Source organism: Camelina sativa, chromosome 3 (genome assembly GCF_030686135.1).
Source record: "Camelina sativa cultivar CO46 ecotype springtype chromosome 3, ASM3068613v1".
In the NCBI taxonomy this organism is placed as follows: domain Eukaryota; kingdom Viridiplantae; phylum Streptophyta; class Magnoliopsida; order Brassicales; family Brassicaceae; genus Camelina; species Camelina sativa.
Genome location: NC_141882.1, coordinates 27,513,243 through 27,530,819, shown reverse-complemented (window position 1 = coordinate 27,530,819; position 17,577 = coordinate 27,513,243). Strand labels below are relative to the sequence as shown.

Here is a 17,577-nt window from a genome sequence, read left to right as displayed (position 1 = left end):
GTATGTAAAATTTAAAATCAATTCAACTTTATTTGAATGGATATATAAAATATATCTAAAATCAACTTATTTGTAAGTACTCTCTAAAACACAAGATATGCAAGAAATATCTTTAAAAAGATCTTATGTAACTAATATATTTGGTAATCATAAATAAAAATAATATATTTATGAAAATAAACTATTTCATGGATTACATTTGTTTAAGAAAAATTATAACAAGTTCATTTAAAAAAAAAAAGAAGCAAAGAAATTTTAATTTATATTTGTATTTCTAAATAGTAATTACCCTAAAATAAGTATTTAAAACTCTAAAATTTAATAATAATTACAATTGGTTGACTATATTGTAAATAAATGTCACTGACCTCCAACTTCAAAGCAATGATCAAACCAACTGGGTCATGTGCAAGTTGAGAACATACAAGAAGATTGTTTATCAGAAAGCCAACGGAGAGGAGATCATCCAACACTGATATCTCATCTCTGACCAGATGGCACACTGCAATGGCAATCTAACGAAAGTGTAGGTGAACAAGTACATTTCTTTCAAGTGGGTTCAGAAACATGTGCTTGACTCTATCTCTTCCGCGGCAGCAAATCATATGATCGATGACCCATTTGTCACACTTATTGCTGAAGTCGATATTACGTACCAGAGAGTTTACATGCTGCCACATGGAGTTACCGATCTGAATGATCAACAACGTCGAAGGGAAACAAGAAACTTTTGAAGCAAGCAACGCATTTGTCCCTCAGAGCCATGGCCAGGAAACACTTCGAATCGTAGTGGAATCGCGAACAATAATATGGCCAAAACACTTGTCTATTTCGATTATTCTTAATTGGAAAAAAGGGATTTAATCAAAAGAACAGAGGAATGACGAAGAACATAAAATTCGGCAAGAAACGAAGAAGAAACAATTAGGTTTTCATATTACACGTGGCATATTCATTTTGCAATTTTTTTTAAAGCTACATTTAAGGGGATAAAAAGCAGGAAAACGGTAAATTTTAACCCGGACAAATTATAAAGTGTATTTTCCTACCCAAATAATAAGACCGTGTCTATTTCAACCTGAACCATTAAACAAATTCAAATAAACTACCCAAACTCTTATTAATGTGTCAAAATCAACATTGACTAATTTAATCATAGTCAACTGTCAAAAATAATGGCGTGGCATGATTTGAACGCTGACGGAACATGATTAAAACGGCTAACGAGACATATTATAATTATGAAAATTACTCTTAACAAAATTAGTATTATCTTCATAACCAAATAATATTATTTAGGTACAACAATTTTAAAAATATTTTTTTAAATCATAAAATCAATAATTTTATCAATCTATTGCATGATTAATTTCAGTGAATATTTTCTAATTGCAGTTATTACATTATTGATTTTTGTAAAACAAAATAGTATTATTTGGATAAAATAATTACAAAAAAAAATTTCTTAACACACGAAATCAATGATTTATCAGCCTATTGATTAATTAATTTCAAAAACATTTCTCAATCAAAACACATAGTCAATGATTTTGTTAATAATTTCTGATAAGTTTGATACCATTTATCAACTAGTTAAAGAATATTTTTTAAAAATCCTTGATGTAATAACTAATAAAAATCGTAATTAAAAAATATTCTTTTGAAATTAATTATGCAATAGGTTGAAAAAATCAACAATTGAGTTTGTAAAAATATTTTGTGAAATTTTAACACAAATAACATTATTTGGTTAAGAAGTATATTAATTTTGTTAAGAATAATTATTGTAATTATAATTTTCATGTCGTGTCTCGTAAGCGTCTAAGTTGTGCATCTTGAGCATCTACATCATGCCTTGTCAGCATTTTTTTACTGTTGACTAATGTTTAAATTAGTCAATGCGGATTTTGACACTATTAATAAGAGTTTAGGTAGTTTATTTAAATTTTTTTAATGGTTCATGTTGATAAATACACATTCTTATTGTATGGGTAAAAAAATACATTTTCGAAATTGTTTGGGTTGAAAATACATTTTTCCCGATAAAAAGCACACCTCCAACAATACATAATGAGGAAAAGTAATTTACTTATTTCGTTGACTTTATGGTGAAGAGGATTACACATATATCTAACTAAAACTTTTTAAAAAGATTTTATCCGTATATAATATTATCTATTTTGTTGAAAGAAATTTGAAAATATTTATTACTTGATGAAATAAAATTAGTCAAAAAAATATAACACAAGTTTGTTGTAAATTTTTGACAATAGGTTTTTCATATTTTTTAAAATATACCAGTCAACAAAAAATAACCTCAATTTCTAAAAAAATTTAGATGTTTTTCTATACTAATATTAATATTTTTATTAATTAGTAAACTAAGGATGCTAAATTTATCTAATTTAAACCATAAAACTTATATATTTCGCCGAAGACATCGAGCACCCAACAAAAGGGTCTAAGCATGGCCATTATCACACCACCACCCCAAACCTGAGTTGGGGTCGAATCCTTTCCAGAAACCATCAATATGACAACAAAGATCCTAACTCGAAGAAGTCGAGGGAATCCCAGAATCTGGTAGATATGCAATACCAGGCGAATCCACTACCTGAGCATGTGCTTCCTCCCAAAATATTTGGTCACTTACAGCCTGATTGATCACCTCCTCAGGCGAAAGCTGCGTGCCTTAAAATACCTTTTTATTCCTATCCTTCCAAAGCAACAATAAGATCCAAGGTAACCGATGAAGAGAATTTGAGCATCCGAATGAGAAGATCCTTGCCTATAGAAGAAATCCAGAATGGAAAACACAGACTCATAAAGGAAACCCCCTGGAGTCACCTGAATCAGAGACACCTCTCAAATTTGACGCGAACGAGGACACACAAAAAGAGCATGGTTGATTGTCTCACATTCCGAGTCACATCTTTTACACATAATATCACATTGAACTCTTTGATGAGCCAACCAATCTCTCAATAGAAGAGAACCAAAGGCAATTTGCTAAAAGAAATTTTTAATTTTAGACGGAGCATGGAGTTTCCAACACATACCCGCTTCTTATTTTTTTAGAAAAATTTACCTCTAAACGCTTCCGCTTCTGCGTGGATTGTTGACCAATTATAAACATACCACAAGGGTGCTTATGTTGAGCGGAAGATCAACAAAATGGTACATGTATAATAACAAAAAAAAAAAAAAGTCATTGCGACTCTGTTTGGTAAGACTCCAAATGGACCATATAGCGCATTCAAAAAGTCATATCTGCTTAATCAGTAGTTCAATACAATGATGGGTGTCCAAAAAGATGGAAACTTTTTCCTTCATGATTATGAAGATAAGAAAAGGAAAAATGATTGTCAGATTATAAACTATTAAGTGAAGTTAAGGATAATAGTTGACCAATTAAAAAAATAAGAAGAAATTAACTAATAACGAACATGAAAACACTCCTCCGCAATGTGAGCTTCTTGGCTTGTGTTCTTTGGGGAGTAATACACTAAATAATCTAACTAAGAGAATCTAACAGCCAAAGAATGATAAACCGAATCTTCAGGGCTTTTTAGCTTATTGCCAAGGTCTTTCTTTTTACGGAATTAAGCAGCGTTAACACCGAAACCAAACTTGTAATCCTTCTTCACATGATCCACCTGGTTCATTCAACAAGTGTGTTTTTCAACCATTCATTATTATCAAAAGCACTCAAAATGAATAGTATACGTATAAAGTCATTTTCTTTACCTCTGCGGATAGAAGTAATCTGAGTCCAGGAGACAATTGTTCTTCGAGGTAAGCAGCCACAACACCGTTAGAATCGATCTTTCCTCTTAATCGACTCTAAATTAACCAAAACCATAACCATAATTAGAACATGTTTTAGCTGCTTGTTTCAAAACTCCAATGGTACAAAAAGGAACGAAGCATGTACCTGTCTAAACATGCAGTCATACCCCACACTAGCTGTTACATCTTTTGAGATATAGTTGTAAATGAAATCCGTTGCAAGTGACAGCTGATTATTAAAGAAAAAATTATGAATTAGCTTTTATACTCTAAATAGAATTAAAGATGAATTAATTAAGACAAGGCTGGAATGTTCACCTTCTCTGTAACCTTTTGAACATAGTTCATGACAGCCAAACCATTGGAAGAAACTTGCCCAGACGCAATCTGATAACACCAAAACATTTATTGAAATTGAAAAATCTATATAAGAAGATCCAAGAAAGAAAGAAACTACTCTTACCATTTTATCAGTCTCGTAACGACCTGTATAACCAACACCCGACTTCCTATTCTGACCAATCCAGAAAACTTCACCACCCAAAGATAGGTGTGGTGTCACATGCTGCAAAAGAAAACAAAATATAATTCAGTGAAAAGATGCTACCAAAGTAAAAGAAACAATTGTCTAGGGATAAAGGGAAAAGCTACCTAACTATATACACTTGATCACATAATATGATAGAGACCAGCTTAAGGAAAAAAGATAAAGCATAATAGCAAAGGACAGTTGTTGACTTTACCTGAATGTAGTTAGCTCCATAAATTGAACCATTTCCAACCTGAAGCTGAGTTCTGTAGTCTGACCCCTATAAATAAATGTAAAACCGGGATATGTCAAAACTAAATAAAGCTAAAAGTTGCATACCATATATAAGATAGCAACATACTGAACAGAGAAAAATTATCACCTTGTAATCAAAAGTGAGTTGGCCTTGCGACATATGTTCTTCATTAGTCAGCTGGCAGAGAAAAAGGAACAATATGTTTATAAGATAAAAGGAGAATACTATGCCGTAGATCAGAACGCACAAATAGGACACTTATTTTTACCTGAGCAGTACCCTTGATGGAAAAATTGTCAGTTAAATCACACTTGCCTCTAGCATTAAGTCTACCATCCGTCGTGACCCTTCCCAGAAGCAGCAGCTGTTTAGAAAGTTTTGTCAATGTTATATATCCCACAGCTAGATGGAAATCATATCTAGTAAGTACGCACAGCTACAATCAACATAAACATACCTTGGGGTCAACGAAAGTAGCACCAAAGTCATAACTGGCAGTTGGAATTTTGATTACTTCGGAATGTTGAGTAGGAACCTCAGTCGGTCCCATCGATACGCTGTTCAATACAGAGGCATATAGTTGAAGAAACACACAAAACGAAGAATGATATTACTGAATTTGTTAACCAAACATCATCATCATCATTACGTACTTATGGCTGACAAAAAACTTCTGGTTCACAATCTTGTTATAATCGAAGCGGAAACCCTCGAATAGTTCTGGCTTTAAAGACACTGCAAATTAAGTGAAACCAAACGAGTCAATCAAAACAAAATCATCACAAAACCATATTAGGGTTTAGGGTTTGTACCAACACATGGTCACAAAACACACCCAAATCAGAATGTGATTTAACAAAAAACAACTAAAAATCATCTATTTATTCCGATTACTCTTGGCAAAACTAATCTATTTATTCCGATATTTTTGCTTTCAAACGCAAGACTAACAGAACCAAGAAATCAGAAACCTAATAATAATACACAGATAGATTGTGATCTACCAAAGTAGAGAGAGTTCTCAAAACACAAAGAACGAAGAGAGAGATAAAGAGCGAAGACTGAACTGTAAGCTTCACGGTGGAGTTCCTCATAGATGAGGGGGCAAGGGAGGTTTGAGTAATCCACTTTCTCGCCAATTTTGGTCTTCACATCGACCTGCGGCGTATAAATCGGTGGTTGAAAGCCCGCCATCGCTGCTCAAGGAACAACTGTTGATTCGCTAGAGAGAGGAATCCAAGAAGACGAAGACGAAGACGAAGACGAGAGTTTTTGAAGGGTTTTTGGTTTTTGTTTGCCTCTCAGCGTGTACGTCAAGGGTTTTGTAATCGTGCCAAAATTAGTTTGACACGGTTTGTTTGATTTTACCTTTTTCTGAAACGGGCCCGAACCCATCTATTTCGGGTCTCATATTTTTCTTTTCTTTTTTTTTTCCCAAAAAAAAAGATGTTTATTTTCATATAATGTAAATTAGAAAGTAGTAATAATTTTCCAATTTTCATAAGTGACTTAAAAGCACACGTATTTCCAAAAGAGTTGAGTAGTATGTTAAAATTGACCTTTTTATATATTTTTATATTAAAGATAAAAAGAAAACAAATGGTTTTAATCATCGAACTAGGAGATCTTAGAGACTACGAGATTGATTTGAAACTATCTTATTGCTTTTCAAGATATACATACTTTCATATACAGTATGTAAATACTTGAAGATCAAGTAAAATAATACATTAAGACGTATCAAATAGAATTGTACACTAATTTAATTTGTATAATTCAAGAAATTTAATTTAAAGAAATTCAACCGATTGAGTAAACAAAATAAATCAAGTAAACCGATTTAAATTTAAGTTTTTATATGATTGAATAAATCCTCCACTATCTGTTATTCTTTCTTTCAAGTCTTTAGAACGCGAAGCAAAATAAATTGTCTTAAGAATAAGGAGGAATCTGCGCTTAAAGAAGAAAACAATTACAAACCTAAACTCACCCAGACGCGGGAATCATGTCCAAAACTTTCATCATGAATGCAAAAATAAATGCATCTTCTTGAAGCTTCTCGAATCTGCAAGTTCATCAAACAAACCATTAACCAGCCACATTGCGAAAAAATCTTCTTTAGCTGAATAGGATTGAAAGTAATAGTCTAAATTGTAGAAACTGGCATGTGTTATATTGTTGGGACAAAGGAAAGGACTAATTCCATACCTCCCCGATTTTGAGAAATGCCCTGCGCCAATCTCACATTTGAACAGAAGTATGTTCTTGTCAGTCTTCGTTTCTCTCAGTTTCGCCACCCACTTGCCAGGTTCAGAGTACATAACTCTTGGATCTGTTGGGCAGATAGCAACAATTACAAAGGTCGACGATAGGTCAGAAATAAACCTGAGCCATCTTTATAAAAGAGAAGCAATTTCGTTTTCAAATTGTCTCTAGGACTAAAGAAAGCTTACCATTTAACCCAGCAGTTATAAGAATATTTGGATAACTCTGTGCTGTTACCTGTTATATTGTCAACAAATGCATCATCACAGAGAACTTCCAAATCATTTATTGCAGATAATATCAAAAGAAGTCAGACATATATACTCACATTGTCGACAGGGGAATACGACTTCATATAGTTGTAAAATTCTTCCTTTCTGGGGTCACCCCACTCCTACAATTATAAAAGCCAAACATCACACAAGTTAAAGCACTGAACCATTTATCAAACATTATTAAACAGAATTAGACGACACCTACTTGATTTGCTAAGGAAATATATCTACCCTTATGGTTATTCCGATTCGCAATGCAAATCACTATATAAACACATGCAGATGATGTACTCTGTAAAGAAAAAAATATGCAATTCAAACGTTTTAAGACACTGAACAAGTATCGAACCCACCTCCCATTCTGATGTCGTAAGAGGAATTGTTGGGTCCAGCATTGTTGTCAAAACGTCTACAAAAGGAACTCCAGCGACAGCCACCTTGAATAAGTCAGGCCTCATATTAAGGACAGCACCCATCAGCAATCCGCCAGCACTTCTTCCTTCGATGCACAGTTTTTCTTTCGAGCAATACTTATTTTCTATTAAATACTCAGCACAAGCAATAAAATCAGTGAATGTGTTTTTCTTCTTCAACAGCTTTCCATTCTCGTACCACTGTCTCCCCATTTCACCACCCCCACGGATATGAGCAATTACATAGATAAACCCACGATCTAACAGGGATAACCTTGATGCCTTGAAATATGGATCCACGGAAATCTGTAAGATAAAAGAGTATTTCATAGCTTAGCTCGAACGAAGTAAAAGGACCGAGAATCTGAGGACCATAAAAAATTCAGCTAAAAATACCTCATATGAACCATATCCATAAAGCAGCAATGGATCAGATCCATCCAGCTTTGCAAGTTTTTTGTTATACACAATAGACATTGGAATTTGAGTTCCGTCGGATGCTGTTACCCATTTCCTTTCTGTAACATAGTTTGACGCATCAAAACCTCCCAATACCTGAATGAAATACATCAGGTTACCAAATTGATCAAGGACGACCAAGCCTAAAGAGACGAAGACAGATTAGGAAAACAAAACCGTAAAGGCAAAGTAACAGCCAAAAAGAAACACCTTGAAATTTTTTATATTTTCCATGTGTATTTCATGTCCGTACCACTCATTACCATTCAATAAAATACGCTTATGCATTGCAACTATTTAAATCCGCAACTAAATGTGCAGAGGGCATAGGAAATAGATCCAAAGTGAGGACTTGGCAAGAATACGTAGTTTACTTACTGTGTCAATCTTCTTGACAACGGAAGTACCACTGTCCATGTCATAGTCATACACAGAAGGAGGTGTTTTCAAGGAACTGTAGCAGAACCTTAAAACATTGGACGAAAATTCAGACTCTGTTGAGTCAACTGAATAGACCGGGTCAACAAAGCTAACACTACGACCACCTTGGAGACTTTCCAGTGGCTGTCCCTCAGCAGGGAGCCTATGAACTGTTATCTTCTGCAGACCCTGTTCACGCTCGAAAACTGCGAGATGATCTCGAAAAAGCTGAATTTCCTGAATCTTTACACTGTCCATGTCAAAAATATAGCATAAGTGACTTGAAGTTAAATGAATCAGAGCAATTCGAAAACAACCCCAGCCACTCATGCGGTCTAAGCCAAAGAACATACATGAGACAAAAAGAATAGTTGGACTTCATTTCGATATGGATAGGAACACTGACAATGGCAAAAAGATTTTAACAAAGATGGTTACCTTTCTCTATGTGGAAGCAGAACAGTTGTCTTTGATGTATCATCAACTGAACAGGCGACCAATTCTGAGTTGTAAAATTCAGTGCTCCTTCTCTGAATGAAAAAGTGGTTCCCACGATGACTGACAGATGAATCAATGCCATCTACACGAGGTGTCAACACCCTAAGTCCATCTTGAGGCTTGCACACATCAAGTGAGAAGACAAATCTTGTCGTTTTGCTTTCAGATGCAACAAATATATACTTGTGGCTCTCAGAAGCGTGAAGATCAAGAGAAAACATATCATCCTTCTCATGGTAAAGGCATATATCACTGCTCTGCTCTGTCCCCAGCTTATGTAACCAAACCTGTTTCAAAGAATATATGAAGATGAGAACATGGAAGCCACACAAATTGATGTTTCTAGTAAAAAGCACCATTAAACTTAGTAAAAACTCAAAAATATGGCATCGATGAAGTGTATAATGTCATAATCTGATAGAAACAGGATAATGTAAATTCTAAAAGGTACTTGATACGATTCATCATCGTACTACTTAAAGAAGAAGAAACAAATTGATGACGTGGAGTAGAGCAAAGAGTGGAGGAAAGAGTCGAAAAGAAAGAGAGGCTTTGCCGTTGCAGAATGAGTTTAAAAGAGCCTTGGAAGCTCATCTTCTTCATTATGTTGAATATTGTGATTGTGAATGTTGGGCAAGCGATGTGCTTGTGTTTGGAGAGTTGAGCTAGTGATGTGCTAGACTCTCTCTCTTATGGTGTGTTGGGAGCTGAGCTAGTGATGTGCTAGCCTCTCTCTGTTCTTATCAGTTTGTAATCGGTTAGTTGTGCAATTGGAGTTAGCGGTATCTCAAAACTTATCATTGGTGCGGTGAAACTGTGATCAGAGCTTCAACGCGATGAAGACGGTGGAATCTGTGATCTATGACGATGATGGTTGTATGGATACGCCTATGTTCACCGGAACAGATCTGTCGTTGTGGATCCCAAAAGTAAAGAGGCTTTAAATCGTGGCTGTTTCTCAGATGATGCGAAGCTTGATCTAGTCTTCTTGTTTTTAGACGGAGTTGCGTTGACATGGTTTATGCGGGAGATGCATAAAGAGAAATTGGGGCCGCAATCATCCATTATGACTAGAAACAGAGTGTTTACCGAGTTGCAGCATGAAATACCAATTGTTGACCCACTTGGTGGTGCAAACATGGTAGTGTGGCAATCTGCTCTTGGAGATGATGTCTCAAAATCAGAGGAACCGTGTGGCGTTGTATATGTGCTGAGCGCTATGCTAAAGGAAAATCCTTCACAGCCTTGGAAATTTATGTGTAAACATGAGTCAGAGGGACTACAACAACCCCATAACCAGTTGGGACCAAGAGAGATGCAGTGGGTTTTTGAGAAATCAACTGAAGTCGCAGCCATAGTCTTTCACAACTTTCGGAAACAGAAGTTTCCTAGAACCTGGAAATTCAAGTTCAAAGATACAGTAGCATCACAAGATTTCAAATCAGGTTTTGACGTCAACGGGAATCAAACTGCTTCTAACAAATCTCTGTGTTTGTTTGTGGCCAGAAATGTGGCAGCGTTTGTTCTTCTTTTGTTTGGGATGGTGAGACAACATCACATGACAAAATTGTTGTGTAGAGTGATGATAAACCATGATTCAAGAAGAACACAACAGTTTGTGTGTGGAGATGTGATGTTATACTTGAAGAAAAACCAGAGGTCTAAGCTTAACAAATCAATTTTAGGACTGGACTTTGGTGTGGCTAGGAAGCTGCTTGAATTTCTTACACTAGAGAAAGCCAAGTTTGACATACAGCAGAATAAGAGTTGGCTAATTGTAGTTGGCATGTTGCACTTGTTTGGTAGCCATAGTTGGGTTTCAGATTTGTGGAGGAGGAAGTTGTGCAAGAATTGGTGGTTTAAATTCAAAGAAGATATCTGCAGGAGTAGAGCTCTGGTTTCGCAAGAAATTAAGCAAAAGGAGGTTGCGGTGGAGTTTCAGTTTCCTCATTCCAAGCTTGAGGACAAGCTTGCTCTCAGTGGGGAAAGTAATGGAGAGGCTGCCACAGGTTTGGAGAATGAGATGTTGATGTTTTATCATAGTTTTCCTGTGTTTTTGGACAAGATCGGGAGTGGACTATGGGGCAGGACAAGCAATAGAGGCTATGGTGTCTAACTTCCAAGTAAAGCATAAGTGGAGAAATAAGGAACTGCAGCTACTGATACTACTGTTTCAGATTCATCACAAGCTGGGAATTGGAAACACGGTTGTTCTTGGGATGGATATGAGACAAAAAGTACAAGTATGGGCTCATCTATGGCTGGAAGGCAAAACCGTTTATTGATTCATCTCCAAGGTATCCTATTACACGTTTTACTACAACAACAACAGAAAAGGAGAAAGTTTCCAAAAACTTGGATGTTCAAGTATAAACAAGAAGCTTGAGGACAAGCTTGTTTTAAGTTTCCAAAAACTTGGATGTTCAAGTATAAACAAGAAGCTTGAGGACAAGCTTGTTTTCAAAGGAGGAAGTATTGATACGATTCATCATCGTACTACTTAAAGAAGAAGAAACAAATTGATGACGTGGAGTAGAGCAAAGAGTGGAGGAAAGACTCGAAAAGAAAGAGAGGCTTTGCCGTTGCAGAATGAGTTTAAAAGAGCCTTGGAAGCTCATCTTCTTCCTTATGTTGAATATTGTGATTGTGAATGTTGGGCAAGCGATGTGCTTGTGTTTGGAGAGGTGAGCTAGTGATGTGCTAGACTCTCTCTCTTATGGTGTGTTGGGAGCTGAGCTAGTGATGTGCTAGCCTCTCTCTGTTCTTATCAGTTTGTAATCGGTTAGTTGTGCAATTGGAGTTAGCGGTATCTCAAAACTTATCAGTACTATATCATGCAAAAGTTAATCCCTGGATCCAAAGTACAATACAATAAGATAGCAGGGTGAGAAAAATAATGAAGGTAAACCTTGTCAGGTCGCAGGATTTCGTCCATAGTTATGTAGACCAAAGCATCATTACCAGCCCATTCAAGATAACAAGTCAGTCCTTTCAGCTGTTCCCCCACTGGTTTTAGGGATTCAGAGTCGATGACAGTTACTGTATAAATTTCATCACCTTTTGTGTCCTCAGCATATGCCACCAATTTATGATCAGGACTGGTCTGAAGACAGAATCAAGAGAATGAGACACATCATGTTAACAAACAATAGAAGATTTTAAACAGAACATTCTAAAGAGTAAATAAAAAAATCAATTCATAGTCCAACCTTGAAGGCACCAATTCGGTAGTAGTCATGCTCTTGAGCCTTGATATTCTCATCTAAAATCACATGCTCAGGAGGAGCATCAGGACCAGTTAGCATAGTATCATACACAGAAGGCTCAGCTTTGTTGTCAGGGATCAAACGCCTGCAGTTCTGAACATACTCTTTTCCTTGAAGATATCTCTTATAATAGTAGTAAGGACCCTTGCGTAGAGGCGCAGATATATCATCTTCTTTGATTCTCCCTCTTATTTCAGCAAACAGCTGATTCTCAAATTGCTTGGTCCCTGAAATGATATCAATCTTCATTATCACAAGCTTGCATAATTCAATAAGTCACTAACAAAACTGAAACCCTAAAATCTTACTGATGGTAAATTGAGAGACTCACCAGACATGACGTAATCAGTGTAGTCGTTTTCTTCATGGAGATAAGAAAGCATATCGGGATTGCAACGAGAATCGTCACGGAGCCAGTAGTAATTGTCAACCCTAACGTCACTGAACATCTCCATCACATGCTCCACCTTCTTCGCCACAGGAGGAGATCTGGATTCCGCCATGTCTCCCGGTGGTGTTAACGGCAATGATGCAGCTCCGGTAATATTAGAGGACGAGGAAGAAGAAGAAGAACAGCAAAACAACCGTGGAATAGGGCGGCGGCGAGAAACAACACGAGGAACGAGGCAAGAGAGGGGAGTATCGAAGTGGAGAAGACGACTACGAGTCGCGAGAAAGTGAGTGCCGAGAGATACGAGTCCACGCCCCCTTATTATCATTTACGGGTTTTTAGTTGCCTAGAGACTCGCGACGCGTTATTGTTGTTGTTAAGGATCAGTTAAATCCGGTTTGGACAAACCGACCTATCTTTTTCGAACCAAAGTGTTTTATTGACGGTCTATGTTCTTGAGTGGAGTATTTTATTGAACTTGATGAAATTTTCTAGCCTCAGATTATTAACCCAAACCTAACTGAATCCTAGTAAAACCGATCGAAACAAGTTGCGATGATAATAAGATTTTGGTCTTACATACAGAACAAAGACGAAACAAAACAGGAAAGAAACACGTATAATAATAACATCCAGAAGAAGTCCAGGTTAAAAAAGTGCATCAAAACTACTAAAATTACCAAAGTGACATTCACTTTCACAAGAAAATGTTTCCAAAATGGAAAAAGCAAAAAACAATGGAAGTGTAAACAACATCAGATGATATACCTTGAACGAACATAAGCCAATGGCAATGGTGATAATGGCTAACTTTGATCAGAGCAATACGAGACTAATAACGATGTAGGATCATCATCATGAATCACAGAAAATATGGAACACCTGTTCTTGGCCCTCTCATTTGATTGTTCTCTTCTGTTTCCGTGAAGAACTTCACTTCCCTTTCCTGGTAAATTAAGCATATTTCAACGTATCATAACGGTAAGTGAGGACCAGATCTTAAACACTTCCCAGAAACACAGAGAGCACAATCGATATGGGCAGACAATTCTAACGCACCAAGAGCTAGAATTGCACATAGATAGATAGTTCCCACACAACTGTTAGAAGAGCTAGAAACCCATGGAAGATGATCTAATATGAATGACAAAAACATAATTCCAACTCTACCTCACCAGAGTTACTTGTCTAAGTTCAAGTAAACAGCAAATTTGTACACGTTTGGGTAGAGACTAGAGAGACAAGTAAGTAAGTAAAATCCTCTCATGTAAAAGAAAGTGCATAAAAGAACATGATACAAGAGATTGTGGCACATAGGTAGGAAAAAAGGAAACAAATAACTCACCATGTTGTCATTGAAACTCAATATAGAAGCCACATTCCCACAGCGGTAGCAGTAATTAGGTGCAGACCACACCTTTATAAAAAAAATAAAGAGAAGAAACATTACCAAGCAAATTATACTTCCAAATATCCAGAATGAATCATAAGAAAACTAGACACTTACAGTTACGAGACCTTTATCTTGGAACATGTACTTGAGACCTTCTTGTACAAGCTGGTGTGCGCGACATACTAGATCAAGATTGTTAATATGGTTAAACTGCACAACAAGCAAAACCAAATATCAGTGAACTGGAATACATTTAATTCTTTAGCCAGCTTATTCAGATTTCAACCAATAAAGAAAGATTCATACCTCAGTGGTAACCCTAGACCCGAAAAGCCAACCAGCTCCACGTGGACTGACAGCCCATGTTTCAATATCTTCAGGATCACTCCACATCAGATCACAGAAGGGTCCTTCATGCGGAATCTCACAATTCCGCTCAATCAGCCTTATCTAGAGGACAAGATAACATTCTTAAGTGAGTGAATGAGATTCAATTTATCATGAATAACAGTTACAGGGTAAAATAATATACAATTACAAAAAGCACATTTTAACCTGGTCAATTGTCCGTACATCAGGTGAAAGGCCACCATGAACACAAAGAACCTACAACGAGGATGCAATACTTTTTAGTATAGTTTACAACTAACTTGTGCCTTCATATAACTCTACGAGAATGTACAACATAATACAATGCCAAAGAAACTGAGAAGAATACTTACAGTGCCATCTATAATAGCTGAAAGTGTAAGATAGTCAAAAACATCCGTGCAATATCTCCATGCATTAGCATTACCATACTTCCTTTGACATTCGTCATAGAAACCATACACCTAGCAAATATAAAATTGGAATGATAATTTAAAATAACTATATCACAAAATGAACATGCAGGGCACAAAATACGACACACCAAGAGTTATATGACACTTTAACCAGAACCCAATACAATTGTGGTCATTTCATATTTTTTTCTGTGGATGTCTTGGATTGTTTACGTACCAACTTTCTAAATCTTGCTACTATGCAAGTAAATTTGACCATACCGCCAGTAGATCATACACATCTAATTTGCACTAGGAGGTACACTTCTCTGCTTAATCATAGTGAAGGTTTACAACAAAATATTACTACAATCTTCTTCCTTGACGTGCATTCTAAAATCTATGATATGATGGAGGAATAGAGAGAAATGAAGTCCAAGAAGAAAAGCACTGGTTGCTAAAAGTTCACATAAAATGCATCTTAGTTAATATCCATGTCTAAATCTAGCATGGCATTGCAACATGTACAAAATCAACTTTCAACACAAGTTATAACAATTGAGGAAGAAAATCAAAATTACTTCTCCCCTAGGAATTGCATGAAGAGCAGTAGAGCACAGCAACAATAGACATAAGTGGCATAGAATTATGCATACCTGAGTTAGCTGTCTGCTTTCATGATTTCCCCGCAGAAGTGTGATATTGGCTGGATGTCTACGCATTGAAATACAAATACAAGAGCGGTTTTTAAAGCTCACAGCAAAGTAAGTTGGATGTAGAGAATTCCAGGAAAACAAAACAGAGATCTACTTGCAGTAGAGCAATACATTTACAGCTTATAGAGCATTCTAAAGAGAACTATGATATACAGTGAAAAGGAAGGATGATCAATATCTCATATGAAAATGCATAACAACAGGAAAAATTCAATTAAAAAAACGTACCTTGCTTTAAGAAGCAAAAGAATGGTGAAAACTTCAAGACTGTTGTAACCTCTATCAACGAAATCTCCCTGAGAAAATCCCCAACAGAAAATTAACCTATGTATACATACATACTGATTTCTCTTAAGAGACTAAGCCCAAAAAGACAAAGTCTATAGTCTATACCATAAATATGTAATTAGTCTCGGGAACATGACCTCCGGTCTGGAAAAGCTTCATAAGGTCATGAAACTGGCCATGGATATCACCACAGACGGTGACAGGACTGTTGACAGGTTGTACATTTGATTCCTCAATAAGAATTTCTTTCACCTATAAATAATAGTCAAGACACATCTTGTGTGGTTACCAATCCATCTTAGCAAAGCATTTTCATGAAAAGAAGAAGAAGTCTACTACACTCAAATAACAAGTTTTGCAAGAGCGTGGGACTTGTGCATCCGTTAAGTGTATTAAATTGGGCTACAGAAGAAGTAAAGTTATCCCTAAAACCCCTAGAATTTAGAAGCGAATTTGCAAGTTGATTGAACCAAAAACCCTAAAATCCGTAAAACAAAGGAAACAACAGTAAGGTAGAAGAAGAGACCAGATTCAAAGTGAAGTTCTTCTACAAAGCAAAGCTAAAAGCCTGAATCGGGAAAGCAAAGAATTGGGTTTTGTAGACGCATGAATCTTCGCAGAAGAGAAAGCAAAGCACACACGAACAACAAAAAGAAGAAGAACAAAGAAGGACGTACGTATTCGCAGAGAAGCTGAAGCTCGTCCTCAGAGAGATGTTGGCCGTCTTTAACCTTGGAAATCCATTGATCTAAATCCATGGCGGCCTTTAATTATCCCCTCTGTGTGTAAGTAAGTGAGAAATTGGTGCTGTTTCGTCGATTTCAACGGCGAGTTTGGACGATCTTTGGTGGAGAATTGAAGCAAAAGATAGATCTAGCAGAGCATTGCTCCCTCCGCTTCGTTAGGGTTACGTAAGTGGAAAGAGAGAGAGAAAGGGGAAACAAACACAACGAACCAAACAATCTCTGACCCAAACCCAATTTGGTCTTCCCCCATCTTCATTACTCGACCCGTCCGATAATTATTATTAATCATTTTTCTGGCAAATACTCTAATCATCATTTTTAATTTTTTAGTTTATTACTTTAATTACCCACCAAACTTTATCTATATTAACATTTTTGAAATACATTTTCGTTTATACCCTTTAAATTTTAATTATTTAATTTTTTTAACAACATTAACCCCTAAACCAATTCCATAAATAACATTGCAGAGAAACTCAAATACTAAACTTTCTTAAATTGACCAACATTTGTTACATTTATTGCCATAAAATCTTAGCAACATCTATACATTCCAATTTTTCCAAAAACAACTCTATCCATTAAAGTTTAAACCAATTAAATCTCCAAAACTATTTTTATGGATGCTAGAATCTCTCAAATTTAAATGATATACAACATATTTTCCATAGCAAAAGTTTACAATATCCATAATAATATTAACATTAATAAATTTCCTAAACGGAAAATCCAATTATAAAATGTCACATTAAATATGTTGAAAACCCCCATATAATTTGGTTTATTTTTTATTTTTTGAGGAATTACCAAAAAAATTAAAATTCTATTAATTATCATAAACTATATATATTGACATGGAAAAATTATAAACTATATAAGTATGCTAATTTTGTAAAACAATTAACATAATTAAACTTGATAAAAACTTATATAGATTTTTTTTTTGCGCAAAAAAATATTTCGATTTTAGTGAGACGGGTTGGCATTAATCCTATATAGGGAGTTAAGTGGAATTGTTTTTTTTTTTTAACACTTTTAGATGTGTACCAGGAGATAAATGTATTACTAGACTATACATATACCACACGGGTTAAAACCTTGAAAACAAT

General features: G+C 35.7%; 3 protein-coding genes across 3 annotated transcripts; all 3 read right to left on the bottom strand.

Annotated features, from left to right (window-relative positions):
- Positions 1 to 3,350: 3,350 nt before the first annotated feature.
- Positions 3,351 to 5,955, bottom strand: LOC104777970 (putative mitochondrial import receptor subunit TOM40-2). Its single transcript, XM_010502298.3, has 11 exons — positions 5,642 to 5,955; positions 5,228 to 5,309; positions 5,032 to 5,131; positions 4,843 to 4,938; positions 4,701 to 4,751; positions 4,533 to 4,598; positions 4,253 to 4,354; positions 4,108 to 4,176; positions 3,935 to 4,018; positions 3,748 to 3,843; positions 3,351 to 3,656 (listed from the first exon to the last, which is right to left on the bottom strand). The coding sequence occupies exons 1-11, from the start codon at positions 5,766 to 5,768 to the stop codon at positions 3,603 to 3,605; spliced, it is 927 nt and encodes a 308-aa protein (XP_010500600.1). The 5' UTR covers positions 5,769 to 5,955; the 3' UTR covers positions 3,351 to 3,602.
- A 458-nt stretch (positions 5,956 to 6,413) lies between these two features.
- LOC104777969 (uncharacterized) lies at positions 6,414 to 13,088 on the bottom strand. The gene is made up of 11 exons (XM_010502296.3): positions 12,502 to 13,088; positions 12,114 to 12,397; positions 11,813 to 12,007; positions 8,845 to 9,191; positions 8,365 to 8,656; positions 7,924 to 8,082; positions 7,468 to 7,833; positions 7,168 to 7,233; positions 7,028 to 7,076; positions 6,783 to 6,906; positions 6,414 to 6,639 (listed from the first exon to the last, which is right to left on the bottom strand). The coding sequence occupies exons 1-11, from the start codon at positions 12,887 to 12,889 to the stop codon at positions 6,561 to 6,563; spliced, it is 2,349 nt and encodes a 782-aa protein (XP_010500598.1). The 5' UTR covers positions 12,890 to 13,088; the 3' UTR covers positions 6,414 to 6,560.
- A 15-nt stretch (positions 13,089 to 13,103) lies between these two features.
- LOC104777968 (phytochrome-associated serine/threonine-protein phosphatase 1) lies at positions 13,104 to 16,782 on the bottom strand. The gene is made up of 10 exons (XM_010502295.3): positions 16,400 to 16,782; positions 15,828 to 15,974; positions 15,663 to 15,730; positions 15,375 to 15,432; positions 14,677 to 14,787; positions 14,510 to 14,560; positions 14,261 to 14,404; positions 14,069 to 14,164; positions 13,907 to 13,978; positions 13,104 to 13,507 (listed from the first exon to the last, which is right to left on the bottom strand). The coding sequence occupies exons 1-10, from the start codon at positions 16,478 to 16,480 to the stop codon at positions 13,424 to 13,426; spliced, it is 912 nt and encodes a 303-aa protein (XP_010500597.1). The 5' UTR covers positions 16,481 to 16,782; the 3' UTR covers positions 13,104 to 13,423.
- Between the last annotated feature and the right edge of the window lie 795 nt (positions 16,783 to 17,577).

What these genes read in the sequence shown, in the direction of transcription:
- LOC104777969 (XM_010502296.3), bottom strand. Translation starts at nt 12,889, where the DNA reads ATGATAATAAGGGGGCGTGGACTCGTATCTCTCGGCACTCACTTTCTC. An exon ending in AAATCCTGCGACCTGACAAG is followed by an intron (nt 9,192 to 11,812) that starts GTTTACCTTCAT and finishes TCTTTGAAACAG; the next exon opens with GTTTGGTTACATAAGCTGGG. An exon ending in TTGTCAAGAAGATTGACACA is followed by an intron (nt 8,083 to 8,364) that starts GTAAGTAAACTA and finishes TATTTCATTCAG; the next exon opens with GTATTGGGAGGTTTTGATGC.
- LOC104777968 (XM_010502295.3), bottom strand. Translation starts at nt 16,480, where the DNA reads ATGGATTTAGATCAATGGATTTCCAAGGTTAAAGACGGCCAACATCTC. An exon ending in GGTCTAGGGTTACCACTGAG is followed by an intron (nt 14,165 to 14,260) that starts GTATGAATCTTT and finishes CTTGTTGTGCAG; the next exon opens with TTTAACCATATTAACAATCT. An exon ending in TGAGTTTCAATGACAACATG is followed by an intron (nt 13,508 to 13,906) that starts GTGAGTTATTTG and finishes TTAATTTACCAG; the next exon opens with GAAAGGGAAGTGAAGTTCTT.
- LOC104777970 (XM_010502298.3), bottom strand. Translation starts at nt 5,768, where the DNA reads ATGGCGGGCTTTCAACCACCGATTTATACGCCGCAGGTCGATGTGAAG. An exon ending in ATGGAGCTAACTACATTCAG is followed by an intron (nt 4,355 to 4,532) that starts GTAAAGTCAACA and finishes TTTCTTTTGCAG; the next exon opens with CATGTGACACCACACCTATC. An exon ending in GATTACTTCTATCCGCAGAG is followed by an intron (nt 3,657 to 3,747) that starts GTAAAGAAAATG and finishes TGAATGAACCAG; the next exon opens with GTGGATCATGTGAAGAAGGA.